Source organism: Anomalospiza imberbis, chromosome 14 (assembly GCF_031753505.1).
Source record: "Anomalospiza imberbis isolate Cuckoo-Finch-1a 21T00152 chromosome 14, ASM3175350v1, whole genome shotgun sequence".
In the NCBI taxonomy this organism is placed as follows: Eukaryota; Metazoa; Chordata; class Aves; order Passeriformes; family Viduidae; genus Anomalospiza; species Anomalospiza imberbis.
Window position 1 is genome coordinate 8,904,185 of NC_089694.1, and position 10,444 is coordinate 8,914,628.

The 10,444-nt window shown below is 42.1% G+C and overlaps 1 protein-coding gene across 1 annotated transcript; it reads left to right on the forward strand.

Annotated features, from left to right (window-relative positions):
* Positions 1–97: 97 nt before the first annotated feature.
* ESX1 (ESX homeobox 1) lies at positions 98–7,728 on the forward strand. Its single transcript, XM_068204798.1, has 5 exons — positions 98–198; positions 290–509; positions 588–633; positions 5,140–5,426; positions 6,310–7,728. The coding sequence occupies exons 1-5, from the start codon at positions 99–101 to the stop codon at positions 6,533–6,535; spliced, it is 879 nt and encodes a 292-aa protein (XP_068060899.1). The 5' UTR covers position 98; the 3' UTR covers positions 6,536–7,728.
* Positions 7,729–10,444: the final 2,716 nt, after the last annotated feature.

Sequence of the window (10,444 nt, forward strand, 5' to 3'; positions counted from 1 at the left end):
GACGCCACGCGCTAATGAAATGCTAATGCCGGGGCGCGGAGCCGGGCGCTGCCCGCGCCCATAAAACGCGGCGCGGCGCGGGGGCCCTGCCCGCAGCCATGCAGAGCGCGGCCCCCGCCGCCCCGCCGGCCCTGCACCTCCTCACCTCCTACTTCATCGACAGCATCCTGGGCCGGGGCCCCGCCGCGGGCCGGCACGGTGAGGGGCGGCGGGGAGGGCGGCACGGTGAGAGGCAGCGGGGCCGCTCCACGCCCGCCCGCCCCAGTAACTCCGCGGTTGTCTCCCGCAGGCGCGGAACGCGCGCAGACGCCGCGGCCCGGCCGAGCGCGCAGCCCCGCGGAGGAGCAGCAGCAGCAGGCGGAGGAGCGTGAGGAGCGCCCGCCCGGCTCCGAGGCACCGGGTCCGGTGAAGAGGAAGCAGCGGCGGTACCGCACCACGTTCAGCACGTTCCAGCTGGAGGAGCTGGAGCGCGCCTTCTGCAAGTCCCACTACCCCGACGTGTTCACCAGGTAGCGGCGGGAGGGGCGGGCGCGGCCGTGCCGGGGCGGCGGGCAAGCGCCGGCTCTAACTGAGTGTCCTTCCCGCAGAGAGGAGCTGGCCCTGCGCCTTGACCTGACGGAAGCCCGGGTGCAGGTGAGTGCCGGAGGGGACGAGGGGCAAGAGGGGGTTGAACACAGCGCGTTTTCCCTCTGGTTCAGCCGGGCGCGAACGGAACAGCGGCGGTGCCGGGCGCGCGTCCTGTCCGCGGCGGGTGGTGCTGAAGGGACGGGGGAAGCGGCGCGGTACCTCCGTGGCGGGGAAGCGGCGGCTCTGGGACATTCCCATGCTGCGCTTCACTCCCGCTTGTGCTGCCGCCTTCATGGGTCGAAAGGCAGGAATTAAAAAGGATAAATTAGAAAATGAGGGGTTCTGTGGGGCATTCAAAGTCATTTACTGACACTGCAGAGTTAACATTCTTCTCTTGGTCTAACTTAACTCAATAAAACTAAAAACGCTTCTAAATGACCGGTTAAAACAAATGAAAGATGAATTTGACATTCATATATGACAGTCAGATCCTATCCAGGAGGATTTTATGCCCATCTGGGCTGTGATTGCAGCAGTGCCTGTAGAACTTCAGCATACTTAGACAGACACTAATCCCTTGTAGCCTGCAGTTTGCTTAAACTACAAATGACTCTTAGTAACTTTTCCTGACTCTATGCACTCCTGCTTAACAATATCCCTTAAAAACCCTTTTCTTTAGATTCATCTCTTGATAACCTAGAAATCCCCTTTTTATACAGAAATTGCAGGAAAAAAAAAAAAGAAAGATTTTTCAAAAGGTGTGAAGGCTTTCAAGTATTTATAAACTGCATATGACAATTGTACTAAATTTGGCTTGTGCTGTAGATCAGATATTGACTGTTCCAGCACAACTCTGGGTATGTGCCTACTTGTGAAAGACTGAGAACTGGTGCAGCTGCTCAGTGTGACAGTCCTGCTTACTATTGCATAGCTTTGATACTGTTAATGCCAGATCCTTGTTTGTAAACTGTCATTACTCCAGTCACTGGATCTGCAATGCTTCACACCACAGTTCCGGTCTGTAAAACTGTAACTTTTTTAGCTTTTTATTTTAATGTGCACCATCTTAAAAAAAGGCATTAGAAGTATGAATGGTACTTTATAATTGACTCAAAGAACACCTAGATGAGCTTTTTAGCTCTCTTGTGGACTTGGGGGAAATTATGTACCCTCCACTCTTCCTAACATCAACAATGACTAAAACCTCTAGTCACTGACATGCCCCAGCCTCTGACAATTGCACATTGCATCTAACAATGAAAAAGACATGGGTGAAAAGTTGTTGCTTTAACTGTTACTGTCAAATTCCCTTTGTGGGGTACATACTTTATAGACCTTGTGAAGGAATGGTGCAAGGGCACATGGCAAAAAGGAGCTCATCTCCTAATGACTCATCTAGGAAAAAAAATGAAACGTTTGTGTTTGATGGAGCCAAAAAGGAATTAACAAGAAAAATAACAGAGTTGATGCATCCCCAGTGGATGGAAGGAACAGCAAAGAGCTGTTCCTGGTACCTCTTTGCCTCCTTAATCTGTTAGATCTTAACACAAGTCTCCTGAGCATGGAGCACAGAGTCAGCACAGTTGTTTACTGTGAGCTTGCAGTGCACAGAGCCAAGCCCCAGTTCCTACCCTGTGAGAAACTGGGCTCAGCCTGGAGGGAAGGGGATGTGTAGGAGTAACAGTGATGTACTGTACTTAAACTACCATAATTACCAAATACTTGCAACACATGCCCATGCTCACAGCTGCTCTATAAGGCATCCTGTGTGAAATGAAGACTTGCAGTCCTCTCCCATGGTACCTGACTAAATCAGCTGACATGGAAAGTGGCATCTCTTTACTTAGTCAAGTGTAAACTCAAGAAATTAATCTTACCCAATGCAGTCAGACCATTTCTTCTCCTCAGTGTGTTTTACAAATGGAGGTTTGCTTCTCTGGGGAGGAACCAGCTGAAATGGGTACCAGCCACTGCATTGTTCCTCCTCTGGCCTTTTGAGTCTTACATGAAAATGAACGAATAAGAAAAAAATGGCATGAATATATGCTCATTCCATCATCATTTCAAAGAGATCTCCCTCATCCAACACCCACCTTATTTACTTTTATAGAATAAAGGAGAATTCCTTCCCAATATGATTCCTTACCTTGGGAAAGAGGTAGTCAGGGAGTCTGCAAAACCTTTTCATAACCTGGACCCATGCTGGGATTACTCTTCAATAGCATTTGCATCTGTTGTTGCCACTCATGTTTCTCATTATTCATATTGTTAGAATGGGAAGAAAATAAGAAAAAGATAAAGGAATCTTTTATCTTGTTTAACGTGAGGGGTAAAAGGTTTCATATGCATTTCATTGCCATAAACTTCATCTGTTTTAAAACATTGGCTTACAGATATAATTGATCAAGAAATCCTTGTCATATTTTCTCATTACAATCCTCTTATTCACTTACAGCAGAAACACGATACAGTTATGCACATCTATGTATCTTTCTAGCATCATTAGGTATTACATCAATTAAAGAGGATACATTTTTACAGAAAATTACAGCAAGAAGGCAATCAAATTTTACATGCTTACATTTTCCTTTTTAAAAGACCTGAATCTCTTGTCAGATATGCATGATGCTAGTAATTCCAAATATCATCTGGGTAACATTTAGCATGCAATTCAAAACTTGATGGTTTAAAACTCATGTTTGACTATTAAGTAATACTTTTTTTCTAGGGTATTTTGCCATTGATATTACAGTCATAAAAATCTTAAGACTGGTATAGCAGTTTCTGTTATGGTTAGTTTGTCACTTCAGAAGTGTTTGAAAATAGAATAAAGGCAAGTTAAGCCTTTTATTGGAAGCAAAGGAAAACTGTTTAACAAATGGTTCAAGATGACTAATCTGAATGTTAATGTGTGCAGTAAATTTTGAAAGCTGTTTTTCATGTCAGTCTAAGGTATGAGGCATTGGTCTACTCCTGTTACCACTTGAACCGATGGGTTTGTACCAATAAGGAATGGAAAACCAGCTTTTTTCTAATGGTAATTATTAGATATCTATGCTGGTATTTCCTTCTAGTTTGAGAAATACAAAATCTGAGAGATTATCACATTTTGGGGTTAAGCTCAAAGTTACCTGTAACATTTAAAAAAATTATTTTGTAGTCAAAGTGCATGTCTGAGTGATCAAATGGATTTGCTTTAGGACAGAGAAAGCAGAAAATCAGACATTTAATTTTGTGTTAGGCTTCTTTATGAAGAACAGATTGAACAACAGTGCTAGGATTTAGTAAGGACATGAACATCCTTGCAGCATTTATCCTTTTTAGGAAAGGTGTATCTGCATGTCTCCGTGTGAGACAGTTATTGCCTTTTCAACAGGATATTTTTCATAGAAAACACTAAAACCTTTTAGTTGATGGTCTTCTCCTGTGAAATCTTAGGTAAGCTCCACTTACAAATACATGGGATTACTGGTTAACAGGGATTTAAAGTCATCTGATCTCAGTAATTTAGATTTCCTTACCAGACCCCTGTCTTGGAGTAGGACTGATGGAGTATCTAGTCCTCACTGCCATGCAGACATAGCTGCCTGGCATTTCACAGGTTCAGATATTCCTGTGTAAGACATCTGACTATTGAAAACCGATGGTTGCTGGAGGAAAAACTGAAGAATTCTTGAGTCTTGCCACTCAAGAATTTCAAGTACCAACTTCAACATTTTGATGTTCTGATTTTCTGCTGAGTGCACCTCCCTCAGCCGACTGCCTGTGAGCAAGACAGTTCTGTGTAGCACACTTAACCTGAGAGGGGTAAATCCCTCTGCCAGGAGAACAGCAGCTTTCCAGTGTAAATATACTGCATGCAATGAAAGGACCAGCACAGTACTTCTGCAGCTGGATCCTGAGAACCCCAGAACAAGTGCTTTGAGAGAGTCAATTGTGTCTCTGTCAGTTGACAGAGAGAAACAACATCAGGCTCGGGGCAGCGAGGCTGGGGCGTGCCGCAGCCTTGTTTGGGGATCAGCGTCCCGGTGTGTGCAGGGCTTTTCTCCCAAACACACTTTGTGACATTCAAGCACCTGAAGGTAAGTTACACTGCTGGAAATGGTCATAGAGCATGGCTGAGGTTAAGCAAGCTGGGTCCCTCAAAACCTGATTTTTAAATGCTGTTAGATGCTATTTAAAACTTTTGGAAAACAGTTTTTGTACTGTATTATAATTGCCACCTCTTGAATGGCTTTGTTGAAATTTCACTTTCAATAAATAGGTTATGAAAGGAAGAATGATCATTTTTAATAATTGCTCTTGCGCTTCAGGTGATAGATTAATATATGACAATAGCTTTAAAATATATGTGACTCTTCAGTCACAGAGTAGCCAAATTTACAATATTTAAAAGTGATTTATTTTGTAATAAACCTTCTTAGGCCTTTATGAAAAGATCTTTTATTTTAAGGAAGTGGGGTTTGGTTTAACAGTAATTATTTTGCCAAACATATCAATATGTGCTGTAGTATCTGGTAAGACAAACTGCAGAGTAAGTTCAGCTAATGCCTTTATAATTTCTTATTGAAGGTCTGGTTCCAAAACAGAAGGGCAAAGTGGAGGAAACGTGAAAAAAATGAAATTCTGGGGACTGTTCCAGGAATCTCCTTAACGCACCCACTTGGTCTATTTTTGGATGTTCCACTGAGTCATTCTCCCCTCCTAGATCACACATGGAGGTCAATGCCTCTTTCAACATTGGCTGTGCCGTCCATGTCCCCAGCTTTTAGTCCTTCAACCTTAGGGCCATTTGGCCTCAGCAGTCTTACCTGGACTTCTCTCTTCAGAAATCCTATATTAAATCCACATTTTGGAAGGTATAGAATAATTTTCTTTTATCTAAATTTCAAAACTGTTAAAAATGCTGCTTTTATATTATTTTGCTACTCGCATGTTTTCAATAAACTTACTAAAATGGCTTAGTTCCTGTGTAGGATCACTTGATTAGGAACAGCAAGATTTGGGTTTAAGTCATGCTAATAACATCTTAATGTGTAATTGCTTTTTGAAGACAAATTGTGCATACTTACTGCGATTTTGGTCTCACTGAACTCTAGTCTTCATACAGACTGCTGTGACCTGTGTGGCTGCAGCTCCATCCTTCTCTCTCACTCTCTCTCAAATATAAATAGATTACATATAAAATACACAAATACATGATATATTATATGTAAGTATATACAAATATATTAAAAAATAGAAGATAGCACTTGCTGAAATTAGCGCTTGTATCTTAGTACTACGTTAACAGACAAATGCTTTTCACATGGAATCAATTGATCTGAACAAATTGGCTGCATAAACAGCTATATAAATTGGCCTTTTTATGAGGTGGTTTATTGCTTTCACAGAACAGGCTGATCTACAGCATTTTTTTAGAAAGGGTTTAGCATGAGGGGTTAAGCAAATGGTTGCTGACTTAGATATCTGAATGCCATGTCTGATCATCTCTTGCTCATTTTATTTTAAAGTGTTTTGGTTTTTTATTTGGGGTGGGATTTTCTGCTTTTTTTTTTTTTTTTTTTTAAGGGCAAGACATTATACTCCAAAATAAAACTAAAAGAATGTATAGTTGGAAGAAATTGAAAATTTTGGAACTATTTTTCCTAATACTTTGGTGGGGGGAAGCTGCAACTCAGTAAGTATTTGTTCTCCAAAACAATTCTTAATTTGGGTAATATTGACTTCTTTCAAATACAGGTTTCTCAATGCTTTAAATCCTCTCGTGACAACAGCTTCAGTACTAATGAAAGCTCCTGGACCCCCGTCAGACCCTGTTCTCACTGCCTTCACTGATCCAGCAGCAGTTGAAAGGAAAACGTCAAGCATTGCAGCACTAAGACTCAAAGCGAAAGAACATTCAGCACAAATCCCTCAATTAAACCTCATCTCCAGTCTTACAAACACTAACAAAGAACTTTGTTAGGAGCTCTCCCACAGACTACAGCCACGGAGGGGAAAGTGAATGCCTTCTCCAATAAGTAGCTCTCATTAGAGAGACCCATTTAAAAAAAGAAAACACACACACACACACAGAGCTGTATTTCCTGCAGCTTCAGTAACAGACTGAAAGAAAATAAACCTGCTAAATATTGTTTTCCTTCATTACAACATGAAATCAGGCAGTAAATTGGCTTGTATCATTTCTTGCACTGCAGAAACAGAAGCAGGAACTATCTCATCTGTGTAAATCAGGCTAACACATATCTGAAGCTTTGAAATCACCGAACTCACCAGAAGCTAGTCCAAAGGCTCGAAATTCTTTGTAGGAATAACCACTTTTCTAAGCAATTCTTAACTTCTCAGGAGGAACTCTTACATGCAGTACTTGAGAATCAGTACACAGTTATTAACTTGGAGACCATGCTTCATGTTGAAGTGCAAATGCCAGTGAAATATTGCATTCTAGACAGACTTAGCAGGAACAAGATGGGGACTATTTTCAGTATAGGCTTTTGATTCAGAACTAGGTTTGTGTAAAGAGTAACTTGTTTCAAATTTTTAAGAAGTTTGCTTTATGTTCAAGATGACAATGTCTTAACTAAGAAAGTTTAACCTCTGTACATGAACTGTATCCTGTGAAAGTAGGTTAGCAGTGTGCAGTAAATTGTCTGTAGTTCTCTGTGTATGTATATACTTGTCAATCAGTAGCTTATAGCTGTAAATATGAGGTTGCTGACTACTTTTAGCAAGATTTCTGGCACACCTTACCAGACCAGTAAGTTAACAAATTATTTGTATATTTTGAGACATTTCATGCCTTGAGTAGTTTCAGAATTTAAATGAGCACTCAATGTGAAGTGTTAAATTCTTCCTTGGACCAATGTTGAAATGAGCGAAAACAGAGGCCTTACAGAGCAGGAGTCTACAGTCCATCACAATCCTGGACTCCATGACAGGTCGTTTTAAAGTCTTTGCTGAACTTCCCCATCCAGGACATGGGACTGAGAACAGCTCTCCACGGGTTTGATGCTTTAGTGTAAGGCGAGGATATGTAGTATCCTCCTGGTGCTGTCGTGAAAAGCGAGGACAAGTCATCGTATGCTCCTTTTGCAGCTCACTGGCCTACCTCACAGGGCTGTTGTGAGGACTCATTAAACAAACACGACACTGTGCAAATGGCAGAGTTATAGAAGTGCTAATTTTTGCTTCACAGCAACAAAAGAAATCCCAATAGTTGGCTGCACACGGAGATCATCTTTCCCACACCTGTAGTGGAGGTCCAAGCAAACTCTGTTCCTGTGGTTGATGGGACAGCATGGAACTCCTCCACTGATGCTGCCTGTTTTCTCAAACCTGTCCTCAAACACAATTACACTGAAAAGATTTTGTGTATTTTAGAATTTCTTTCTCAAGACAGCTCTGGGCCTACTCTTAAGACTACACAGTTGAGTTCTCAGCTAGAGTTTGAGGTGCAGAGCTCCAGCTACATCACTGCTGCTTCTGGAAACTGCATCGAGCTTGTACTTAGCTCCAGGACAGAGAAGGAAGTTTGCTGGGTCAAAGACAAATACTCATCACTTTCCACAAGAGTGGAAGTATTTCTGTTTGGGTTCATAGACCTCAGTGGTAGCACAGACAGGAGAAGGTGGTGGTATTTCAGCTGTTAGGAAAAGCCAGCTCCCTACTCAAGTTACAGCAGGGCTGCACTGTGTGTCAAGCAGCAGGAGACTGTGGAAGTGAAGTGAGCAGGACCTCTCACACAAAGTTTGAGTGTGTTTCTTCCACAACAGCTATTTGCTTCCACCAGTCCACTCGCATGGCCCGGGCTGCCAACTGGCAGCACAACACGGTATCCACTCAAGTGTTGAGTTTGTTCCAAATGAACCTTTTAAGTAGGTTAATGGCTTGAAAACTGTCATTACACAACTCCTGTTCTGTACAAGCTTCTGTGGTATCTTTCCTTGCCACAAGTGTCTCTCTCTTGCAATGCAGAGAGGTTCTGCAGGAAAGGAGACTCACTGTTACATTTAAAGTAGCAGAAACTGTCCTGCATTTGCCATAAGTCATTAAGAAAAGAACTCTGCAATAATAATAAAACCTGGTATTTTTGCCAAATTACTTTTGTAGACAAGATCACCAGAAGCAGCATGTGAAAAATAAGAGCTGAAGGCTAATGTAATACATTGCATGAAATAGTAGGTCCTGTGTTATCATCAAATCTTCATCACTGACCAGAGGGCCACAGATATCTCACTCAGGTATGTGGGAATCAAATTCACAAGCTAAATTTCAGCAGTTACATCAGAGATAACATTTATCTATCAACAAAGCTTTTCCAATAGTTATGGTTAGAAACAATTTCAGGGACAGCAATTAAACACAGAGAGGCAAGTAATTCCACTCATGTGCGTGACAGCTCCTGCCAGAGCTGGGAGCTGCTACCTTCACCCAGCACACTGAGCCACTTTCAGCACCAGAGAGGGAACTGCAGGGTTGGACAGCAGGGTTGGTTCCCAAAGCCTTGCTGTTTTGGGTGTTGCTCTGTCCTGATTCTCCTTACAAGAGGGCATGCTTCTCCAAGACATTCTCCTCTCCTCCTGAGATCACAGCCTGCTGGGCACCACTCCCCTGCCAGCTGTGAGCTATTCCCAGTGTCACACAGAGGCCAGGACTGTCCTTTGGTGTACACTTCTGCATGGCTCTGCAGCTTCAAGCTACTGTGCCCAATTTGACACATGGCAGAATAGCAAAGGTAAGTGCATTGCCTGTTTTGTTCCTGGTTTAAGGAGAAGCTGTCATCTCTGTGCCATCTGGGCAGAAGCCACTGTCTGCAATCAGCAGCGGTTCCCAGTCAGTGCAGGTAGAGAACACAGCTTCCTGATGTTTCATCTGGGTTTACTTTGAAATGAAGTTTTTCTTTAAGGTGATTTCATTTTTTCTGCTTTAATGAGTCCTTCCAAGAAATTTCCATTCTTCCATGTGACTTGAAATCCAACTTTGAAAGCTATTGGTATTATGAAAATAAATATGCAGGGCAACACTTGAAATCAGGTTAGGAGCCACAAAGTGCCCATAACCAAAACTCAGAAAGTTTTTTGTGTTAATTATTACTACCTTACAATGAAATATCACACCAAAGGAAGAAAGTTTACTTATTCAATCTGTTTAAATTTTAAATAAAGAGGCTTATTTACCAGCTTTTATGGATATAGTACTGAAATTACATTTTAAAAAATGTTGGGGAGCTTAAAAACCTTCAGCCTAGTTTCATAGCTGCACATGGGGTCAACTATTTGCTATTAATCAAGCAGGGACATTTGCTTTCCTAGTCTTTCTCAGGGCAATGGGGTTTGCAGCCTCCCATATCCTGAAAAAGTCAGCCATTTTAAAGAGTGTGTCTCACACTAAATATTGCTATTACTTCCTGACATTTTATCTTGCCTTGTGCAACAAATTTTTTAGTCCTAATTAGGCAAAGCCTGCACTGACCTGGATTGAGACCGCAGGATATGTCCCTATGCCTCTCTTCTGAATAAAGAAAGGTTGCAGCCTAAATCTTCTCTGGGTGACATCAAGATTGTTTCCTGGCACAGATTTCAACGGAGGCAGGCCTGAAACCCTGGTGGTTTTATTGGGTTTATCTGATTATCCTGAAAGCAAAAATACATGGGAGGATTTCCAAAGCCACAGAGAAATTTGAATACAATCCTACCCCAGCCATCTTCTACAAGTACTGAGGAAAAAACTATTATCTTCAAATTAAACCTCGTGACTTTACCCTGCACATCACAAGTTTTTGAGGTCTTTTGCTGGAAGATCCTGCAAGCATGTTAATATCTCTTCAGAAAACATTGATAAATATTTCTATTGGAGGACTCACATTTGGATAAAT

What these genes read in the sequence shown, in the direction of transcription:
- ESX1 (XM_068204798.1), top strand. Translation starts at nt 99, where the DNA reads ATGCAGAGCGCGGCCCCCGCCGCCCCGCCGGCCCTGCACCTCCTCACC. An exon ending in CCCCGCCGCGGGCCGGCACG is followed by an intron (nt 199 to 289) that starts GTGAGGGGCGGC and finishes TGTCTCCCGCAG; the next exon opens with GCGCGGAACGCGCGCAGACG. An exon ending in TACCCCGACGTGTTCACCAG is followed by an intron (nt 510 to 587) that starts GTAGCGGCGGGA and finishes TCCTTCCCGCAG; the next exon opens with AGAGGAGCTGGCCCTGCGCC.